This window comes from Xyrauchen texanus, chromosome 22 (genome assembly GCF_025860055.1).
Source record: "Xyrauchen texanus isolate HMW12.3.18 chromosome 22, RBS_HiC_50CHRs, whole genome shotgun sequence".
NCBI lineage: Eukaryota > Metazoa > Chordata > Actinopteri > Cypriniformes > Catostomidae > Xyrauchen > Xyrauchen texanus.
The window spans coordinates 15,142,698-15,167,565 of record NC_068297.1 but is presented as its reverse complement, the minus strand read 5'-3'; the positions used below and the strand labels follow the sequence as shown (position 1 = coordinate 15,167,565).

Genomic DNA, 24,868 nt, shown 5'->3' with positions numbered 1-24,868 from the left:
ACCCGTCTTGTTATTGGACACCTTTCACTCTTGGATTAAATTAATCATGGCTGATCGTGAATAGAGAATTTAATTTCTATTTATGATTTTGAATGACGCTTCATCCACACCACTAGGTGTCACTGTAAGTCCAAGATGACATGAACAAAAAGTTACTGAGTGCACCTTTCATTTTACCAATTTAATATTTTGTTAATTTTTTATTTAATTATTTAATTTCACTTCTATCAAAATTTTGTAATAGGATTAATTCTGAACGAACACAAAACCTTTGGATGTACTATGCATAAATTACACGTGGTCAGGAGCAGGTGTAAATTTGGTTCTTAACTTAATAATGGTAAAAATTAGAATCACGATTATTTTGATACATTTTAATCATGGTTATTCTTTCATATGGAGAGAAAAAAAAACTATTACAGGGCTGCACAGTTTGAACCAAATAAATTACTGTTGCAACTGGATATTGATTCTAAAAGAACAAAAAAACATAAAATTACATTAAATAGTAGCTCTCATGTTGAACAAGTTGTTAGAACTAAAACAATTAAAATTATTCCTTTTGACCAAAATTAAGTAATGTTTTGCCCATCTTTAATGCTAATAGAAGCAGTTACTCTGTCGGATGTTTACACTTGCATCCTCTTTTAAGATCCATTCTTTAAATTATTATTATTAATATTAACATTATTATATTCACATGCCCTACAGGAATAGTTAAATATTTCTGTGATAATTGAGCACGCATAATTGCTACACAATCTCAAGCCTTTAATTTGAAGGAAGCCTAATTATTTTATCAAACCTTTTATTTTGAAGGAAGACTTCAAAAGACTTGAAGGATGTGTTGTTTCTGTGTTACCAGCAGAAGTGACAGTGACAAAAGTTTTGTGCTCCTTGCATACATGGTGAACTGCTCCTCCTCGCTCCACACAACCATGGTGCCATTGGGTTACCTTAGATTTGTTTACACATTTGTAATGACCATATATATCTGGAATTATAGTTGCAAATGTGCAACTGGAGTAAATCTAGAGCACTTTATATATAGTAAAACGCTGTTTGCGACGTGCACAAACTGAACTCGGAGCACAGCGGTTCTGCATATTACAAACATTATCAAAGCACGGGATCATGTGGATTGAGCACAGAACTGCTTTGAGATCGCTACAACACTGTATTATTATCCTTATGTGTGTACTAGTAAGTTAAAAACACTATAGATCAGAGTGACATACATATGATACTTGTAAACCTCTGCAGCTCCATATTTCAGTGTGTGCTCGAAAGTGATTGGTCAGTGGCGAACGTCTGAAGAGACTGTGATTGGTCAGGTGAGGTGAATTTGTTCTATCATCCGAAGACACAGGCACAGCCTATAATGAAAATGAACAACAATTTGCAACTTTACCCGGCTGATCATTTCTGTTTGCAAGCTCACTTAAATCGCAGATGGTTATGTTTAATTAATCGTGAGAGGCGGAAATCGTGACCGCTACTTAAATACAATTAATTGTGCAGCCCTAGTACCAACACTTTGAAAATATGAAAACTTTCACGAATCTGACAATTTACGTCAGAGCGGCTTTACAAACGATTTACTCAAATTAGTTCTGCTCATGTTTCATGAATGAGGCCCAATGATAGTGAATGGTGACTGAGGCCGTCATTGTGCCTAACATCAGAAGAAAGTCATATTCGAACAACATGAGGGTGAGTGAATGATGACAGAATTTAAAAAGGGAGATTGTCCATTTACTTTTTTGATACCACAATTTCCAGACCTGGATAAAACACTGAAAACTGTAAGTAAAGAGTGAATATGGCCGTCCACCTTCACAACAAAGTGCGCTTTTGTGTGAAAAAGCATTTTATTACACAGGAGATGGAAGGAAGGAGAGAAAGAACGAGAGAAGAAAGGCAGGCTGACAGAAAGAAGGAGAGAGATGAACGTGTAAACGGAATGCCCTTCATGGTTCTGCTCAAAAGAGGCAGTGCAATACGGACATGCATTCCAGCCAGGGCATTCACAAGCACCACAAGATAACGCTTCAGGATTAACTCTCTCTCCTTTGCAATGTCCCTGTCTTCTCTTTCTCTCTCGCTCTGTCTGTCTATCTCACACTTCTTTATGAATGCGCTCCAGTCTTTCTTTGGCAGGCATGGAGCTTATTTGAACTTATGTAATGGGGTTTATTTGTGTGCTGTTGGCATCATTCCCATGGGTTAAGAGCAGGTACATTTCTGCCCTGTAACCTCTGTCACACACCACACACACACACCAAAAAGCCACACAAATACACACATACACACACACCAAAAAACCACACAAATACACACATATCTCATATACTGTAGCACAAGGGTGAAATCACATACACTCTACATGCTTCTTGCGTCCTTCATTTACAGGCAGATGCAGATCACAAAATATAAAAAGGAAAATGTTCATATGGTAACACTATCAGGCCCAGTAACTGGAAATGTTCTATCTTCTTTTTATTGTTCTGTGAGTTGTGGCACATGTTAAAGAGCAAAAGCTTATATCTTCTGCAAAGTTCTCCACTAGGCATGGATTTCTTTTTAGTCTTTGCCATTAGAAGTTGTGAACAAGAGGGAACATTTTTAATGTGCTTTACTGCTCCCTGATATAATTTTTATTTTTTTACAAAAGTGCCCCTACAAAACAAACATGAGATTTAAAGCTGAAGTGTGTAATTTCTGTGCCACTAGGGTCACTAAACAGAATTGTAAAAAAAAAATAATAATAATTAAAATAATAATTATTATGTATGTATATATATACACTCACCTAAAGGATTATTAGGAACACCATACTAATACTGTGTTTGACCCCATTTCGCCTTCAGAACTGCCTTAATTCTACGTGGCATTGATTCAACAAGGCGCTGAAAGCATTCTTTAGAAATGTTGGCCCATATTGATAGGATAGCATCTTGCAGTTGATGGAGATTTGTGGGATGCACATCCAGGGCACGAGCTCCTGTTCCACCACATCCCAAAGATGCTCTATTGGGTTGAGATCTGGTGACTGTGGGGGCCATTTTAGTACAGTGAACTCATTGTCATGTTCAAGAAACCAATTTGAAATGATTCGAGCTTTGTGACATGGTGCATTATCCTGCTGGAAGTAGCCATCAGAGGATGGGTACATGGTGGACATAAAGGGATGGACATGGTCAGAAACAATGCTCAGGTAGGCCGTGGCATTTAAACTATGCCCAATTGGCACTAAGGGGCCTAAAGTGTGCCAAGAAAACATCCCCCACACCATTACACCACCACCACCACCAGCCTGCACAGTGGTAACAAGGCATGATGGATCCATGTTCTCATTCTGTTTACGCCAAATTCTGACTCTACCATCTGAATGTCTCAACAGAAATCGAGACTCATCAGACCAGGCAACATTTTTCCAGTCTTCAACTGTCCAATTTTGGTGAGCTCTTGCAAATTGTAGCCTCTTTCCTATTTGTAGTGGAGATGAGTGGTACCCGGTGGGGTCTTCTTCTGTTGTAGCCCATCCGCCTCAAGGTTGTGCGTGTTGTGGCTTCACAAATGCTTTGCTGCATACCTCGGTTGTAACGAGTGGTTATTTCAGGCAAAGTTGCTCTTCTATCAGCTTGAATCAGTCGGCCCATTCTCCTCTGACCTCTAGCATCAACAAGGCATTTTCGCCCACAGGACTGCCGCATACTGGATGTTTTTCCCTTTTCACACCATTCTTTGTAAACCCTAGAAATGGTTGTGCGTGAAAATCCCAGTAACTGAGCAGATTGTGAAATACTCAGACCGGCCCGTCTGGCACCAACAACCATGCCACGCTCAAAATTGCTTAAATCACCTTTCTTTCCCATTCTGACATTCAGTTTGGAGTTCAGGAGATTGTCTTGACCAGGACCACACCCCTAAATGCATTGAAGCAACTGCCATGTGATTGGTTGATTAGATAATTGCATTAATGAGAAATTGAACAGGTGTTCCTAATAATCCTTTAGGTGAGTGTATATATATATATATATATATATATATATATATATATATATATATATAAACAAAACAAAATAGATAGTCCCACCTTAAACTCACACCATTGGTTGAGCTGATGTTGATGTTGCTGTGTAAAGCTGGATGGTTTGCTCAAGCAGGACAATTCTGTAAAGTGCTATACAGCCACAGTGTTTACACTTTTTGGGAAAACAACAAACTTATGGTTTACTTAGTTAACGCTACATCGAACCATCTTTTTACTTTGAAAAAATTACACACACCAGCTTTAAAAAGATAAAAGATCTGAATATATAGGTAATCCTAACATTTAGCCAAATATTAACTAATCATATCCATTCAGATTTGAATTTTAGACCCAAAAATTACAATTCTGTCTTTATTTATTCACCTTCATGTTATAAACTCATACTGTTATTGTTTTCTATTATACACACAAGTGGGGAATTTTTAAAGAATTGTTATGCTCTTGCTATTCAGTGACAGTTTATAATGCCAAATCATCTGTCAAGCAAAACAATACTGTATAATTTACCATTAAAATACTGTAAAACTATTTTAAAAGTAGTCATATGTCTTCTTAAGCCATATGAAAAAAAAGACCAACATTTTAATCGTAATTCACTGATAATTAAAATAAATAAATTAATTAAAACGGTTGTTCAGTGTATCTGAGAAGAATACATCATTTTTTAAATTCTAAACATGGACCAAAAACTTTGGTAGGCGAGGACAAGATTTCTGGTGAATAACAACAAAATTTTGGTCTGTTCCTCACACAAAACGAGCATATTACTTTTTGGAGCTGTACAAATATGGTTGCATGCCAAGAACTGCAGCAATTAACTTCTAAAAAATGGTACTAAATGTTTTCAACATAAAACAAAATATGGGTTAGTATATTCAGGACTGGAACGACATGAGAGTTAGTAAACAATGACAGACTGTTAACTTTTGGATTAAATATTCCTTTAATAAAGGCCATTTCGGTGTGTGTTTGTGTCTGCGTGCATGTGTGGGTGGTTTACAAGGACTTCTTTTTAGGTTACAAACTGGTAATTACAAGGGTATTATGCTATAAATGTGGTTTATGAGAACATTTCTAGTGTCCCCATAATTCAAATAGCTTAAAAAGCATACTAAACTATACAGAACGTTTTTTGGTGAGGGTTAGATTTAGGAGTAGGGGATAGAATCTATATTTTGTACAGTATAAAAATCATTATGTCTATGGAAAGTCCTCATAAGGATAGCTACACCAACATGTGTGTGTGTGTTTGTGTGTGTGTGTGTGTGTGTGTGTGTGTGTGTGTGTGTGTGTGTAGCCTCTAAGTACAACAAAGTTCAGAACATTCCGGGGAGAAATAGAGAACCTCACAGAATGCATCTGAGGACAGGATGAAATCATAGCGGGAGTGAGAGAGAGAGAAAGAGAGGGAGGGCTGGAGAGAAGGATGAGGAGGAGGAGAAATCCAGAGAAGGAATGTTGGGAATGTGAGGTATTGTCACTACACTTGTCACTAAGGCAAGAGAGAAGAGAAAAAGACAGGAACAGATGGAAATAAAAAAATGAAACAGAAAGAAACAGAAGATGATCTTAGAAATCGGGGCACTACCTCAAAAGAGACCAGAATTAAAAAATGCAAGAGGTGATTTGTAGTGGCAGCATTCCTTTAGGTGGGCTGGTTTTGGAGTGGTTCGTGTAGTTACTGGTTGAGGGGCTGCACTTACGTGGCTTTGCCCTCTCGCAGGAAGATGCAGGACAGGGAGAACTGCAGCGTTGCAGAAACCACTTTCTTGGACAGTGGCTTGAACTTGAGCTTGACGTCTGTCTGTGTTGGCATGGCACTGGCATACTGCTTCATATTAATGCAGCTGGTGGCCAGCGCTTTCCGACGGCCCGAAGGAGATTCCTATAGAAAATATAGAGTAAAATTAGTTTAATTCCATTCCAACCGTTACCACATGCGGAAAAAGCATAACTCTGGTATATACGATCTTTTGAACCATTTTAAATTAAACATTTGCATCATACTACAGCAAATATTATACCTTTAAGACACGTAAGAAGAAAAAAAAAATGATAAATTAAAAAAAATATATATATATATTTATTTATTTTTATTTTTTTTGGTTTTTAAATAAATGTAAATTTGCCCTACAGTGAAATAAAATTCGGAAGAACATATAAAAGGTGCTAACCCTCACACTTGCTTTAACACGTACAGAGCCCACACATACACACAACGTACACACACACAAAGGGGAAACCAGCGCTTCTAGAGCGTGTGCATACAAGTTTAGGTAGACAGTCTCAATTGATTTGGAACTGTCAGTAAGGTAGAATTTCATCCTTCCCAGAACACTAAAATTACCGGCAAATTGAATGACAAGGAATTTATCTCTAAAATGTATTCTAGATAAAAGGTTTATTTTGCAACCATTTCCAGGCATAAAACAGCAATTCAAACATACAACCAACAAACAGTGTAACCTAGAAAAGCTTATATTTGAACCAGCAGGCCTTCATTATCTACAGATAGACAGGCACTGTCAAATGGTCAATGGCGCCTCCTGTAGGTCAAAGGGCAGGCATAGTCTTCAAAATGTAGAAAGGAAACATTTTATACATAGAAATTAACTCAGATTCTGCTCTCCCATTTCCATTCAATCCAGACATCATTAGTCACCAGGGTCTCTTACCTTCCTCTCTACTTGTACTTCTCAGAGCAATTTGAAACACCTTCCTAAGGAAGAATCGCTTTTGCTGTATTCCTCATTTGTAAAAAAAAAGTATTTGGATAAAAGTGTCTGCTAAATAAATACTTTTCAATTTAACTTAAGTTGGCCTATACATCAGTAGAAGAAAATGAAGAAGAAAAAGAACAAAAAAGTTGGAAACATCACAGAAACCAAATGTTTTAAGGTAAAGGCATAAAAAAGGTTTATGCCTTGCTTCTATCTGATCAGGCATGTTGTGCACAGTACTGCAAAACAAAATGAGCAAAGCAATGAGCAGTGAAAGAGAGAAATGAAGGCCATGTCACATCCTCTCTACAGTTCTCTTTCAGAAATAAACACTCACAGCAGGCCACTCAAATAGCCTGTATTCATACACCAGTCAGAATGTGTGGATGTGGAGAGACTAGTATATACAGATGTCCAGATATATATCTCGCTCACAGGCGTGGGTGTGTGCGTGCATGTGTGTGTGTTTGCATGTATCCGTGGTCCCGTAGGTAAAGAGGAGCCCTTATCAGAGCAGTCTCAGGAAGATTGAGACGCAGAAAGCTGAAGAGTGACTCTATTTTCATCTCAGATATGCCTTGATACAACTCTACACAGACACAAACACACATAAAAATCCGACAACTCAAAAGGGCAGCACACACCAACCCGGCAGCGTTATTCTGGTTTGCTGAAGGTGATTGATCAACTCACCGCCTCTGAACGACACCAACATGCCACGCGTCGACTCCTAAAACACAAAAGGCGTAAAGCAACCAAGCCCTAATCAAAACAACAGCACTGCCTGCTCCCCACATCCAGCCAATCTCACACCCAGACAAATTACCCACAATCCCCCGTTCCAGGTAGGACAGGAGACAGTCCTCCTCAAGTCCTTCAGTAAATGAAAACGATAAAAAGGAAAAAATAATCTAAGATTCAAAACCGCTTGTTGACGAAGCCACTTGACATTTGTGTTGACATTTGAGCTGCTGTTGAAACAGTTGGAAATACAGCATGTCATCCCTGAAGATTCCAGCACTCCAAAGCGCGTCTTATCGGCGAGATTATGCACTGGTATTATACTGAGCTAATAGTGCATGTAGGTCCTTTATGAATGAATTTCAAAATGCATCAAACACTTAAGAAGGATTTAGTCCTTCTCCGTAAAAATACTTAAAAATATGCAAATACGCAGGGAAGAATTAGGATTAACAGATTTGACGGGCGCAAACAATGAGGGTGTTCTGGCTGCCGGTGTCAATCAGAAGCCCAGATTACCATCCAGGGTTATGACAATGTGTAAAATGAAGAGAGACAATAAGACAATTTTTAATTTATCACAGGGATATGACTATCAATACACAGCTATTGTACCCACAGAATAACTAAATACCTGGATTTGAGGAGAGCTGAAGGTGCCAGGGTGGCTGAATGCTGCCCCCTGCTGGTTCTTTAAGGGCATATTCCCCTACACACAAACACGGCACCTCCGCAAAGACACATTCTTCTTGTGATTACACTATTACACATTAAAAAGTGTTTAAGATCAAACATTAGTGAGAAAAAAAAAAATTCTAATAAAATCGGTCTACCTTGTTTCTTTTTATACTCCCTGTTGAGCTCATTTAAAATCCGTACAATTATTTTCATGACCGATATGTTATTACCAAAATGTCTGAAAGTTATTACCACTGATCAAAGGTTAGTTCACGGCAATTCATGGATTACATTAACATGAGATAAATGCAACATACAAACACAATATATACTATATTTGGAATTGTGCAGTTGACGTGTCATTAAAGGGATAGTTCACTGTGACAAGGAGGAGGGCAGGGCAGGGCTGGGCCGTGAGTGTGCATGGCCGGCCCCCAATCGGGCTAATAAGCCGAGGAGAGGAATAAGGCCGAGCCGGATGCGGCAGTTTGGGAGAGAGAGTGCCACACCAGCTGCTGTGTGTGTTTATGTCTTTAAGTTTTCATTAAACATTAATTTGACTGTTTTATCCATTTTACTCCTACTACATTCACCAAAAATGTATCTCACCATTTACACACCACTCAACCCATTCCAGATGAGTATGAATATTTCTTCCACTAAAGTCCTCACAATGCATGTGAATGGGTCCCAAAATGTTTAAGCTCCAGTCCATATGACTCAAGCTGAAGTGAAGAGTCCTTTCTAACTATCAATATCCATTTTCACTTTCTTCTTCTTTTGTTTTTGGCGATTCGCATTATTCCTACATATTGCCACCTACTGGGCAGAGAGAATAATTTATAGTTAACATTTTTTATCTGATTCTCACACACACCTATCATGTCACTTCAGAAGATATGGATTTATCCAATGGGATACTTTTATGCTGTCTTTACATGCTTTTTGGAGCTTAAAAAATGTGGTGCCCATTCACTTGCATTGTGAGGACCTTTAGAGCTAAAATATTCCTCTAAAAATCTTTGTTTGTGTTTAGCAGAAGAAAATATGTCTTCCACATCTGGGATGGCATGAGGGTGAGTAAATGATGAGAGAATTACATTTTTTGGTAAACTATCCCTTTTAGTTATTTTTTACTATAAATTCTCTTCCCTGCATAGTAGGTGGTGATATGCATGAAGAATGCAAATTACCAAAAAAAAGAATGTGAAAGTCAAAGAAAAAATTGATAGTAAAAAATAAATAAAAAATAATTTACATGTTGATGTTTATCACCCACAGTTATATCACCTCTGAAGATAGAGATAGATTTAACCGCTGCAGTCATATGGATTTAATTTATGCTGTTTTACTATGCTTTTGGAGATGACATTTTTTTAGGGATGCACCGATTTATAGACCAAACATCGGTATCGGCCGATTTTCACCTTGTTGACTGCCATCGGCCTATCAGCAAATACAGTGTCATTCACCGATGGCAGTGGCCGATGTTTATCTGTTTATATGTGTAGGTTATTTGCAGTCGAATTGGACAACAGTTGCCTACCCAGCAGCAGATTCAAAGAAGATCCAACAGGTGGTACTATAATACAACACCAAAGCATTAAATTCTGTTGACTGATATAAGCATTTATTTATTTTCGAGTACAAGTAGCATTCATGGAACTATTGGCAAAAGCATTTCTTCCAGTAACCGTTCAGACAGATGCATTTTCATGCTAAAAAAGCAAAACAAGACGAGTTGAATGTTTTTCTTAACATTAGACAATTTTAAGTTAAGACAAATTTAGCATTTTAAGACACACCAACTTAAAATGCAGTGCTCCCGTGAGAGATGCTAAAAACACAGTGAAACGTGACGCATTTGTCAAAAGACATCCATCTAGCGAATGTTTACATGGAAGACGATTGAAAAACACGTTCAGTTTAAACAGCACCTTGTTCACATGACACGGCACTAGCTGAAGTTTCTCAAAGTCACCCCTCAAAAATACACCCATTTGTTTCAGTTGACAGTACATCCACATTTACAGTGTATCCAGCACTTTATTCAAAAATATACAGATTCTGTTTTACTCTTAAGAAACCGCTCCAAATGATTCAGTGAGAGAGCGTTTTGAACTAATTGTACTGAATCACGAATCAATTCAGACCATTTTGCAAGCCCGTTTGGCCAATTCACTGAACAGAACCAACTCAAACGAATTATTCATTCACAATTTGGGCATTGCTAATTCTTTTTAAGAGCCAACAGAAATACAGGACACATTTTATGATTGGTGAAATATTCTGAGAGTAAATATTTCTCAGGTCAGTCGGACCTCTCATGGTACACACAGTGCGTACAGCCGTACAGCTGCAGGCACCACTTGAAAAAGTATGGGAAGGTATTTCCTAAGAGGCCAATTTTTGTTTTGTAAAGAGGGCCATGTTCAGCCCCATGTTTCAACCTACTGTATGTTTGTGCTTAATGGAAACACAAGAACTCTGTATTCTGTATGAAAAACACAAGAGCTGAAAGATTATTTATATATTTATTGCTTTTATAATCACTTTTACATTGAAATGTAATTACATTTATGTTTCACAAAAAAAAAAAACAAATTTGTTGGGCTATGTACTGAAAAATTGATTTTCATTGAGTAGGCAGGCATGTATAGCAGGCTAAAAAATCCTCTTGAAAAAGTTTTTCACAAAAAGAAAGAATCTTTGTCATGTGAAAGAAGGTTATATTAAATGTTTTATGAATTTGAATGATTGAATTTGTGCTCATTCAAAGATAGTGTGATGCAGGGCTGAAAGATTAAAAACAGCTCATTTATTTTTCATAATGAAGATTTCTTTGTTTCACTGGCACAAAAGGGGGATTATATAACAACAAAAACAATAATAATAATAATAATAAAATAAAATAAACCATTGGTATCAGCCATTGGCCAAATTGTTATTTTAAACATCGGTATTGCCCAGAATTTCACAATCAGTGCATCTCTAAAAATGTTGGCACACATTCACTTGCATCGTGAGGACCCTCAGAGCTGAAATATTCTTCTAAAAATCTTTATTTTTGTTCAGCAGATGAAAGAAAGTTATACACATCTGGGATGGCATGAGGGTGAGTGAATGAGAAGAGAATTTTAATTTTTGGGTGAACTATTCCTTTAACCAGTAACATCAGCGTCCTGTAATTTGGCATACTAAACTCCATTTAAAACTACATTACACAACATTTTCTAATTCTATTATAATTATGATATGCAGTTATATTAAATTAACTTAAAAATTAAAATGCATCTCACACTGTAAGACTATTTATGTTATTTATTTAAAATGGTGAAAACTTAAAATATTTACTTTCCTACATTCATATACATTTTAACTTAAAATACTACTACCCTGTCTACACTGCATTATAAATGCAAGTCACTAATACAACTACAGTATATTGACCAGCAATAAATTGAGGCAATAAACAGTAATTAGAGACACCTCATTTAAATAGCTTTTCCCGTTTGTCTTTGACATTGCTCTGTGTGACTGAGGGCAGCATTATGTTTTGGTTGTCCACATTTTTATCAATGTATTATGGATTTGTTTGCATGTATCCAGTGCTTAAATGTTTGTTTTGTGAATATGTCGATAATCTAACGTCGCAACAGAGGGCATGGCAGGCTCGACACTCAAATTGAGGGGGAAGAAAAATAATTAAATATTTTTCATCAAAGTGTGTATGTTTGTGTGTGTGTGTCTTTTAGGGAAGAACACTGCCAAACCCCTGCAGGCTATCACACCTAAAGTGAACCTCAAACTTCCTTTGAATGACATTTCCAAGAAATGTGAGGAAGAGAGGGGTGCGACCGGGAGCTCCATCCACTTTAGGAGGGTGGCGGTCCCAGCTGTCCTACTATTGATCCACAGCTGGTGCCAGTATGGGGGGTGAGGGTCAGGGCTGTGGGGTTTCCTCCACAACAAACACACACAAACACACACATACTCTAAAATAATAAATGGCAGACAAGAAGAAAGAGGGATGATCAGTAAAATTGCCTCTGTCTTCTTGTATTGGACTTATGGTGCTTGGCATGGTTTTCTGCTATGACAAGAGATAGCAACATAGAGAGGAGAGATACAGCTCTATAAAAAAAATTTTACCAATATTGAGGGTGTTTGTCAAAGAAATAGGCCACAATAGCTTTTTCCATCAATAGATGCCAGTTGTGTTCTTCATAAATGCAGAGTGAATAAATATACAGTATAAAAGAACAGACAGAGAATGGATGACACATTTTCAGTTGGCATCACCGAGGGCCTATATCTGTCTGTCATCACTCATCTGTTGTGATTCAAATGTGATTTCCCCCAACTGTCATCGAGTGGTGCATACACACAGATTAGGAGTAGTGTCATTATTTGCAGGAATTGTGTTATTGAGGGTAGGGCCAGTGGCTGGGGGATTGCCATTGTTCCAGCAGAACATTAAAAGACGAGCAAAGCCAACAGACCAAGAATTATGGAAATCAAAAATAATAAAAGAGCCCAAAACAATAACAGCCTATTATAAAAGAGAGGAAGAGAAGATGCCAGCTTAATACCTTTAGAGAGAGAGAGAGTGAAAGAGAATTCACAAAAAACAAACACACAAAACAATAACAACAGACAACAGGAAATAAGTCTCTGTGCCCTCGCTCTACACTCCTCACCCCCAAAACCTGTGAGCTAGTCATTTTCATTCTCTCAGATGAAGGACAAGCATCTGCGCCAAGAGTAGCTTACTCACAATGACTCTTTAACACAGACGTCATCTGAAATGTGTATATGTAAGTAAATCATATGCAAGTATAAAAAGGATTTTTGAAACATAGATGTGAGTGCTGCAGTTTACGTAGACCCATATCTAGGATGCTCATAATGATGTTACAGGAAGTGGTGCCCAAAAACATTCAACCAATCAGTTCTCTCCACAAATTGAGATAATCCGCAAAGGATTAAAGCATTTAATGAAATTGGGACATATTGCTCCATGAGCAACTTCACCTGCTTGTCTATGTCTTTATCAATCTCAATTTTCAATTAATTATAATTTTCTTTATTGGCCTGACAAAACTGTACATTTCTGGGCAGTGCAAAAATAAGCCAGTAAAGCTTTACAATAAGTTCCATTTGTTTACATTAATGCATGATATGATATCACGAACAAACAATTAACAATATATTTTTTACAGCATTTATTAATCTTTGTTAATGTTAGTTAATACAAATACTATTGTTCATTGTTCGTTCATGTTAGTTCATAGTGCATTAACTAATGTTAATAAGTACAACTTTTGATTTTAAACATGTATTACTATATGTTGTAATTAACATGAACTAAGATTAATTCATGCTTATACACTCAAAAAATATTTCTGCTTAGCTCTAGCAGTTTCTATCAAATTGACAGTGCAACCATTCCACTGTCCTTACACTTACTCTTCTGGCATGTACTATTCATTTATAAAATAAATTAAACATGTAAATAAAATAAACTGTTAATTTGAGTTTGACGAACCTAACAAAGTTGAGTTAAAACTACTAAAGTACATTTAATTGACCTAATTTAACTAAATGATGTTGGCTCACTGAAAATGATTTAATTTGAATTAACCAATTAACTAATAACTTTCTCAAATTTAATTAAGTAAGTTTATGTTGTCAAATATGAAAGTGACAAAAAGGAATACATTATGAAGGTATTCTTTCTCTTAAACACATACAGTAGAGTAACAAACTGTCCATCACACTGCTTGACCGATACGGTCATACAGAGAGTTTTCTGTGAGACAGGAGTAAAATCTGCTTTCTTAGTTAAAATGATGACCTATAATATTTGTTAAATTATAGAGTTATAAAGCCCTTCCAAAGAACTAAAGACATGAAACATTTTCCTTATCACCACTAATTCTATCCTTCCCCCTTTCATCCTTTCACCCAGTCTCTCTCTGTTATCAGCTGTGGGTCAGTCAGGTCTGTGCTCCTCCTACTGACCACAGCAAATCATGCATCCCCATCCTGCAGCATTGTACCACACACACACACACACTGTACACTAGAGAGACAGGTAAGCACAAATACACATACAACACACACACCATAGAGACAGATTTATTGGATTAACACATTACATCCTACTTCTAAAAGGTGCCAGCTCATCAGTTTCCACCGCATATACACACACACAGCTGTAATTATATCTACAGCACTAACCTAAATTAATGCCCAGTGAGCCCATCACAGTTATAAAAGAGAGTTATCAGTACAGGGTGGAAAAATGCTGAGTACGAGTGTGTGCATTGGAAAGGGGGGGGGGTTCTGAGACAGCGGGCAGTTGATAGCAGAAACCCAGTCACCATCAATAATTCCTAGACAGCAGTTGTCGACTTTAGTCCATAAGCTAACCACGGGATAAAACAATTTTATAGCAGATAAGATATTATATATGAAATATTACAGGTGTGTTTGTGTGGTTTACGAGGACAATTTTTTAGGTTACAAACTGGTAATTACAAGGGTATTTTGCTATAAATGTGGTTTAAGAAGACATTTCTAGTGTCCCCATAATTTAAATAGCTTAAAAACATATTAAACAATGTTTTATTGATTTAAAAATGCAGAAAGTTTTCTGTGAGGGTTAGCTTTAGGGGTTGTGTTAGGTTTAGGGGATACAATCTATAGTTTGTACAGTATAAAAATCATTATGTCTATGGAAAGTCCTCATAATGATAGGTAGAACAACAATATGTGTGTGTGTGTGTGTGTGTGTGTGTGTGTGTGTGTGTGTGTGTGTGTGTGTGTGTGTTCTGTGTCCCATAGGGCCAACTACCAAAAAATTGACACACAACTACACTAAAGCCAACACCAGCTAAATTCAAAGACAGGTCCATGACATCATGACTCACAGGTTAATTCACCTGTGCTCTCATCACAGGAGGATTTTGTTCAACATAAAATATTCAAGGGTGTTTATAACCATCTGTAGGAGCTCTGAACTCTAGGCATCTCTAGATTAGAGTGACTGGTGTAAGTGCTGCTGTCATGGTGTCGTCAAACAGGTTCTATAGGAGCGCAATCCCACAGGCTTTGAATGTATTATCTGTATTGGCTCTTGTGTTTTAAGCTGTTTAAAACCAACATAATAGGTTTAATCCTTCACATTCAGTCCATGGTGTTAAAGAGTTTAAAAGACAGAAGCTATTTTTATCTAGTACTTGTTTAAAATCAAACTGTAGGACCAAACAGGCAGCAATTAAACAGACATTATACTTTGTTTTTATATTTTTTTCATGGTACCAAAACAATGACATATTTCTTTATTCTAAATCGTACAATACCTTAGTAGTTGCCATGAGACTATGTTGGAAAAACAGACATTGAAACTTTGTAATGTACAACAGATTGATACACAGTAAAGTTAACATTTTAGTCCCCATTTCCACCTGGTTTTAAGATGCGTTTTTGGTGATTCGATCAAAAAGTTTTATGATCGGACCACTGAATCCACAGACAAAGGTTGTCAAAAACGGATGTGACCACATGTGAAATGCAATCTGTCCTGTATGTGTCCCAGACAGCAGTGAAGCACCACCACTCACCTGCCAATTCACCCCTGTGCTAAAACAAGAGTTTAAACTTTAAGGAATAGTTCATCCAAAAATTTGTATTCTCTTCAGCAGAACAGAAACAAAGATCCATAAAATGTAGGTCCATAAAATGCAAGTCAATGGGTTTGAAGCTCCAAATAGCACATAAATCCACAATTAGGTCATACTAATTGTTACTTCTTACAATTTTACCTTCTCGTACTTATGTACTAATGACTTGTCATGAGACTGTGTTTGTGTTTTCAAGGCCAGAGCTTTAGTGTGAACACATTTTAATCAATGAGAGAAACAATACTGATTTAGAATATCTGCTTTTAAATCAGTTATTGGCCACAATAATGGTAATTATCACATCTCTTTTAATATTTTCTATAAATGTTCTATAAAATGTATGCATTCGTAGTATTTTGTATTTGATATGGACTTGGAGTCTCAGAAGTACTAATACTTTTTATGGACAAACAAATAAGAAGCCATATATAGGTCTATATACTCCATATACAGGTGAAACTCGAAAAATTAGAATATTGTGCAAAAGTTCATTAATTTCAGTAATTCAACTTAAAAGGTGAAACTAATATATTATATAGACTCATTACAAGCAAAGTAAGATATTTCAAGCCTTTATTTGATATAATTTTGATGATTATGGCTTACAGCTTATGAAAACCCCAAATTCAGAATCTCAGAAAATTAGAATATTGTGAAAAGGTTCAGTATTGTAGGCTCAAAGTGTCACACTCTAATCAGCTAAACACCTGCAAAGGGTTCCTGAGCCTTTAAATGGTCTCTCAGTCTGGTTCAGTTGAATTCACAATCATGGGGAAGACTGCTGACCTGACAGTTGTGCAGAAAACCATCATTGACACCCTCCACAAGGAGGGAAAGCCTCAAAAGGTAATTGCAAAAGAAGTTGGATGTTCTCAAAGTGCTGTATCAAAGCACATTAATAGAAAGTTAAGTGGAAGGGAAAAGTGTGGAAGAAAAAGGTGCACAAGCAGCAGGGATGACCGTAGCCTGGAGAGGATTGTCAGGAAAAGGCCATTCAAATGTGTGGGGGAGCTTCACAAGGAGTGGACTGAGGCTGGAGTTACTGCATCAAGAGCCACCACACACAGACGGGTCCTGGACATGGGCTTCAAATGTCAAACGTCTTACCTGGACTAAAGAAAAAAAGAACTGGTCTGTTGCTCAGTGGTCCAAAGTCCTCTTTTCTGATGAGAGCAAATTTTGCATCTCATTTGGAAACCAAGGTCCCAGAGTCTGGAGGAAGAATGGAGAGGCACACAATCCAAGATGCTTGAAGTCCAGTGTGAAGTTTCCACAGTCTGTGTTGGTTTGGGGAGCCATGTCATCGGCTGGTGTTGGTCCACTGTGCTTTATTAAGTCCAGAGTCAACGCAGCCATCTACCGGGACATTTTAGAGCACTTCATGCTTCCTTCAGCAGACAAGCTTTATGGAGATGCTGACTTCATTTTCCAGCAGGACTTGGCACCTGCCCACACTGCCAAAAGTACCAAAACCTGGTTCAATAACCATGGTATTACTGTGCTTGATTGGCCAGCAAACTCGCTTGACCTGAACCCCATAGAGAATCTATGGGGCATTGCCAAGAGAAAGATGAGAGACATGAGACCAAACAATGCAGAAGAGCTGAAGGCCGCTATTGAAGCATCTTGGTCTTCCATAACACCTCAGCAGTGCCACAGGCTGATAGCATCCATGCCACGCCGCATTGAGGCAGTAATTAATGCAAAAGGGGCCCAAACCAAGTACTGAGTACATATGCATGATTATACTTTTCAGAGGGCCGACATTTCTGTATTTAAAATCCTTTTTTTTATTGATTTCATGTAATATTCTAATTTTCTGAGATTCTGAATTTGGGGTTTTCATAAGCTGTAAGCCATAATCATCAAAATTATATCAAATAAAGGCTGGAAATATCTTACTTTGCTTGTAATGAGTCTATATAATATATTAGTTTCACCTTTTAAGTTGAATTACTGAAATTAATGAACTTTTGCACGATATTCTAATTTTTCGAGTTTCACCTGTACAGTATAACATTACAGCCGAAACCTCCTTTATCTCTCATTTGCCAGACTCTTTGTCTATTTTGAAATGTCCATATTGGACTAACGTTGTATGTTTGTATTTACTGTGTTTCTGTAGTAGGTGACTGAAAGTGTGATGAAGTCACAGTTCGTAACCAACTCTTATTCCCTTTATCGTGTTTGTGCTCCACTTTTTTATGAACCCAAACTAGCAAAGCAAAACAAAAGCAGAGACGAAGTAAAGCTAGCTTAAGATAAATAAAAACAAAGGGATTAGAATTGTATGCATATATGAGAGCATGTGTCCCGTTATCGGCAAAAATGCTTTAATCACACCCTTTTCAAATGCATTGACCGAAACATTCAACAGCAAGGAGTCACACGCAGATGTTAAAAACTCTCCTGTTCTTTCACTTTTGTAAGATTAAGTTTGACAAAATTTGTGTTTCTAAAAGAAACACACAGAGCGTTAGAGAGGGAGGAAAGCGAGAGAGAACACCTGGGTCAAGCTTGTGGATAAATATTTGGCTTTGAGGAATATGTTTCAGGACCACAAAGATCTGTCTCCATCAGCAGGCACCATCTTAAGAAGAAACAGTAAAATAAATAAAACAGAGATGGGTAGAAAAGATAGAAAGCGAGAAATGGAAACAGAAATGGAGGGAAAGAGAGAGAGGTGGCAGAGAAAAGGAGAGAAAGAGGTAGATAAAAAGAACTGAGCAGTTCCAAAAAGGATCAGTGACATACACAAACACTACCAGAGAAAACTGTGAGTAGGCCACATCTGATGTTACAGCTCTACAGACATAACAACAAAACCAAAGAAATTCAACAGACTACACACACATTCAGTGGCCCCAAAAAGTATTTGGGCACTTCAGCCAGGCACCAAAATATATGGATGCACTATACATTGTATACAACTATACAACTGTGTTGAATTGAAGGGAACACGCATCATACTTTCACCAAAATTAACATTTGGACCAGTTGATAAAACTAATAGAAGTAATGTCTAAGAAAAGTAAAGTTAGTTTGAAACAAGGTCTAGAATCATTTGATTGCAAATGCTATCTTCTTTTATAAGTTGTTATTAAGAATGTCATAAAATATTGATAAATAAACGTTTGATCGGCACATTATTTTCTGGAAACGTTTTTGAGGCATCAATATATTAACATTAGACAACTTTTACATTAGAATCCTAATTGTCAGTTGGCCTTCCATTAATGTAATCTGGCATAATAGCTTTGGGAGACCACAAGGGGGTGATTTACTGTAATTAATACTAAAGCCAGTTGCACACCTGACGGAAGTGTGGATAGGACAATTCAACATTCACAAAGAAGTTATGAAGGTTTTTGTACTTCAAGAATGAACAAAGTGACGTGAGTTTGCAGGTTAGTGTATAAAACTGCTGTAACTGTGCAAATGGTCAATCCAGTGAATTCTTGTAACTAAAAATACAAATACACAATATACCATCCAGCGATGGCAAGAGTAAATAATCTATGTCCTTTGGTAATGATTTGGGTGGAATTTAATGGAAAAGTTCTTCCCCGTTTTTTTTTTTTTTTTTTCGAATTTTAGAATGTGCCATGTCGTCCACAAGATGTGTCCGGTTTGCAGCCCCTCTTAAATTACCCTGCTGCTCACACTTTACCAAAGTTGTGTTGAGAAATATGTATAAAAAGACAAAGATTATTGTGCAATGAATAGCCCCATTTATAACTGAATAATCATTGGAAATATTTTCTGATTATCGATGCATAAAAAAAAGGCATCGATCCCACACCAAATTGTTATCTCATGAAATTACATTCATACACTATTCATGTGACCAAAACTGGCTAAATAATTTGAGGCCACTCTGTACGTCCTAAGCAACGGCAGAGAAACGGATTAACACAGACACACACAGTCTGCATGTTTATTCCTGCTTCCACCTCAAACTAAAAGGGCAAAACAAAGAGTGTTTCTGTTTTAGATATCTTTGCTTGTGTATGTTTGTGAGATGGGCTTAAAGACGACTCTGACCTTGCCTTGCATCTGATCTCAATCCTTGTTAGGAATCCTGTTAATCTGTCTGTCAAACAAACACACAGGTATGCTGCGGTCAGCTCTGTAACATTGAAACCAGTATCATCCCTCGCAGTATAGCAGCCTTGTAAGTTCAGTTCACACCAGTTTCAGTATACATATATACAGAGACTTGAAACTTTAGATCAATATCTCAGCCTAATGCTGTAAGTGTAGTTTGTTCATATTGCATAAACAAGGTTTGTTTTAATCTGCACCAGCAAAAAAAATAAAAAAATTGTCAGATGTTCTTTAAAGATTTTGAAAAACGTTGAAAAGGCAACATGTGAATTGAGTGACACATTGTGAACGACACTGCATTCAATTTGCAAATTAAAATAATATGTTGATTTGCAAACTTGTTAAAGTTAGCTTAAGATAAAATACAATGTGTTTTTACTAGGAATTAAGGCATATTGAATTTATCAAAATATCGCAATGTATGATAATGGAATGATTATAATACAGTAATGTTCAAGGTGACACAGATAACAGAGAACAGACTTGCCGTACGATTATCACTTGGAGTGTGTGTTTTATTTACACCATATATAGACTGCATTTAGTCGATGAGTTTGTTTGATTTGACCCAAATGCAAATCCAAATCAGAGTAAAACTACAGATCATCTTTTGCACAGTGAAGAACAAATCATCAATTTAAAAATAATTAATAACTCCTCCATAAAAAGTACAGGTTTACAGATTTGAAATCTGTCTGCTTTCGGAGCCATGATCTACAAATATGACACAAAGCAAACTAGCAACACAATTTGAGAGCCGGTTACATTTAGTTCAGATTAATCCCTTGAGAGAGACACACAAACTTTTCTATTTCATTCTCCACACTAGCTTTGCTCCGCATGCCTGGCTGGGTGGCTGAATTATTCTGTGTAGTCTCCAGAGAGTTGTGGGACCAGGGGCAGCGTGTAGACCACTAGCCCACGTAATGCCCTCCTGAAGCGGGCACAGGCCGCAGGCAGCAAGGACCCCTGGGCTGAGGTCAACTGAGGTGGAAATGACTTTAAATGTTTTGGACGAAGTCCACAAAATGCAGCAGATCATCAGACAGAGAGAGAGAGAGGAAGAGAGATAGAAGGGAAAAAAGGAGGATGGATTAATAGAGGGGGAAAACAAATGAGAAAATCTAATTCATTGCTTTCTCTTTATATACACACACACACACACACACACACACACACACACACACACACACACACACACACACACACACACACACACACACACGGTTAGTTGTTAAATGTCTCCCTGGAGTGTCTGGCTTCTGAAAACTGATTAAAGCTCAGAGAGATAAAGTAAAAAGGGTATATAAAAAAAAAAAGTTTCACGGTTTGAAATGCAGAGAAGTAGGCGCAGGTTTCTGAAAGCCAGGCTCAAATTAAACCACATGAATGGGAAGTTAATCATTCCTCTTTGGTAAAATGTGTTCTTCCGTTCAACTCACCACAGAGGGTTCAGGTTATTCTTTCCTTCACATTCTTCTCCCTTTAATTTTTTTCCTTTAATTCAGTCTTTCAACCCTTAAAGGGATAAATCACCAATAAATGTTAATTCTGGCACCATTTACTCACCCTCATGTTGCTGCAAACCTGTATAACTTTATTTCCTCCATGGCACAAAAGAGGCTGCTAGTCACTTACATTCTGCCTAACATCTCCTTTAGTGTTCAATAGAAGCAAGCAAGTAATACAGTTTTGGAACAACATGAGGGTGAGTAACTTGTTACATAATTTTCATGTTTGGGTGAAACTACAAACTATACCTTTAAGCAGGGTTGTGTCTAGATGACAGCCTTCATACTGCAAAACCCACACACTCAATTACCCTTTAGATACAATGAACAGGTTTCAAAGGATCCAGACCTTCAGCACACAATCCGTTTCTACAGTCCCCTGCTGCCCTCTAGTGGCATGAAGAGGACATTAGCATTGGCATATTCATTGGATGACAGCACAGATCTTCTTTTCCACTATCAAAGCCATACTTTTACTGTTAAATAGCAAAAATAAGCCTGTTAAAGTTTTTGCTAGTCTGAACTGTTAGAATCTTCACAGAACTCTGTTAAAAACTTCAGCTAAAAGAAGCAACTCTGCAGGTTTTAATACAAGAGTCAGATCTGAACACCAGGCCCTGATGAGCAGACAGAAAATGACTAGAAATACCGCCACTTTTCCCTCTCTCTCTCTCTCTCTCTCTCTCTCTCTCTCTCTCTCTCTCTCTCTCTCTCTCTCTCTCACACACACAAATAGTGCAGCTCAAGAAATCTCTCTTGGAATGCTCTCTTCTCCTCTCCTGCCTTTATACTCCTTTTTCTATCCCTCTCACATTCTTTCTCCTCCGTTTTCTCCCAGTTTCTCACAGCAGGCAGAAGCACATGGTAGAGTAAGCCATTGTGTGTTAAGGAGTGGAGAGAGTATGTGTGTGTTTGTGGGAGACGGGAGTTTGTAGAAGGAATTCAGTGTTTATCTGTGTGTCTTTGTGGGAAACAAGTGTGTGTGTCAGGATCTCTTGTCTTCTGCTCACATTGCCAGTGTCAGATGGCAGGCATGTCTTTGATCAGTGTGTTATTGGTGAGGTGAGTATGGACAAGAGGAATTCAGTTCCCAAGCTTTCTGTTCTCACCCTCCTCTCCTCACTCTCTCCTTATATGCTCACGTAAGGCCCAAAACATGCTCTAGATCTTACCAAGTATGTAAACTAGAACGCTTGTAGTTACGCAAGGTCAACTTCATGCGACACTGTGTTCCGAAACACATCAAACCACAATTCATAACGTAACACAAGTACGCGTTGTATTCTCGGCATTGTCACAAGAGGTGCTAAAGCAGACAATAAACAGTCTCTTTTTACTGACAGTTTTCTCCTTTTCTATTCTCTATACTCGACATACTGTATATATTATAGTCAATAACCATCATGGTGGAGAAACAGTTTGAAAAGATTCTTGCTGAACAAGTCGATTACACTTTCTATAGCGCCATCTAGTGCTCTGCGTATGTGTGAACAACTAGGAAGTGTAATCAAACTTGAAATCATGATTGTGCCAAGAGATTGCAATGGCAAAGTTATACTTTGGCCTGTTTTCTCCCTAAAACTGGATCACTTCAGAAAACTTTGATTTAACCACTGGAGTCTCACATATTACATTTATACTGACTTTAAAAGTTTTGGTCTCCATTCACTTATATTACATAGACCTACAGAGCTGGTATATATATATATATATATATATATATATATATATATATATATATATATATATATATATATATATATATATATATGTATATATATATATATATATATATATATACATATACATATATATATATATATATATATATACATATACACACATATACACATACACAGTATCTCACAAAAGTGAGTATACCCCTCACATTTTTGTAAATATTTTATTTATCTTATCATGTGACAACACTGAAGAAATGACACTTTGCTACAGTGTAAAGTAGTGAGTGTACAGCTTGTATAACAGTGTAAATTTGCTGTCCCGTCAAAATATCTCAGCCATTAATGTCTAAACTGCTGGCAAAAGTAAGTACACCCCTAAATGAAAATGTCCAAATTGGGCCCAATTAGCCATTTTCCCTCCCCGGTGTCATGTGACTCGTTAGTGTTGCAAGGTCTCAGGTGTGAATGGGGAGCAGGTGTGTTAAATTTGGTGTCATCACTCTCACACTCCCTCATACTGGTCACTGGAAGTTCAACATTGCACCTCATGGCAAAGAACTCTCTGAGGATCTGAAAAAAAGAATTGTTGCTCTACATAAAGATGGCCTAGGCTATAAGAAGATTGCCAAGACCCTGACACTGAGCTGCAGCACGGTGGCCAAGACCATACAGTGGTTTAACAGGACAGGTTCCACTCAGAAGAGGCCTCGCCATGGTCGACCAAAGAAGTTGAGTGCTCAGCATCACATCCAGAGGTTGTCTTTGTGAAATAGACGTATGCGTGCTGCCAGCATTGCTGCAGAGGTTGAAGGGGTGGGGGGTAAGCCAGTCAGTGCTCAGACCATACGCCGCACACTGCATCAAATTGGTCTGCATGGCTGTCTTCCCAGAAGGAAGCCTCTTCTAAAGATGATGCACAAGAAAGCCTGCAAACAGTTTGCTGAAGACAAGCAGACTAAGGACATGGATTACTGGAACCATGTCCTATGGTCTGATGAGACCAAGATAATCTTATTTGGTTCAGATGGTGTAAAGCGTGTGTGGCGGAAACCAGGTGAGGAGTACAAAGACAAGTGTGTCTTGCCTACAGTCAAGCATGGTGGTGGGAGTGTCATGGTCTGGGGCTGCATGAGTGCTGCCGGCAATGGGGAGCTACAGTTCATTGAGGGAACCAAGAATGCCAACATGTACTGTGACATACTGAAGCAGAGGATGATCCCCTCCCTTCAGAGACTGGGCCACAGGGCTAAAGAAGATGAGGGTGAAGGTGATGGACTGGCCAAGCATGTCTCCAGACCTAAACCCTATTGAGCATCTGTGGGGCATCCTCAAACGGAAGGTGGAGGAGCACAAGGTCTCTAACATCCACCAGCTCTGTGATGTCGTCACGAGTAGAAGAGGACTCCACTGGCAACCTGTGAAGCTCTGGTGAACTCCATGCCCAAGAGGGTTAAAGCAGTGCTGGAAAATAATGGTGGCCACACAAAATATTGACACATTGGGCCCAATTTGGACATTTTCACTTAGGGGTGTACTCAATTTTGTTGCCAGCAGTTTAGACATTAATGGCTGTGTGTTGAGTTATTTTGAGGGGACAGCAAATTTACACTGTTATACAAGCTGTACACTCACTACTTTACATTGTAGCAAAGTGTCATTTCTTCAGTGTTGTCACATGAAAAGA

At 37.8% G+C, this 24,868-nt stretch overlaps 1 protein-coding gene across 2 annotated transcripts in view; it reads right to left on the bottom strand.

Annotated features, from left to right (window-relative positions):
• ehbp1 (EH domain binding protein 1) overlaps window positions 1-24,868 on the bottom strand; it is a 190,321-nt gene that overhangs the window by 127,045 nt on the left and 38,408 nt on the right. For both annotated transcript variants that reach the window (XM_052153523.1, XM_052153524.1), the window contains exon 6: window positions 5,761-5,942. In XM_052153523.1, the coding sequence (XP_052009483.1) occupies window positions 5,761-5,942 (182 nt within the window). The remainder of the gene's footprint in view (window positions 1-5,760; window positions 5,943-24,868) is intronic.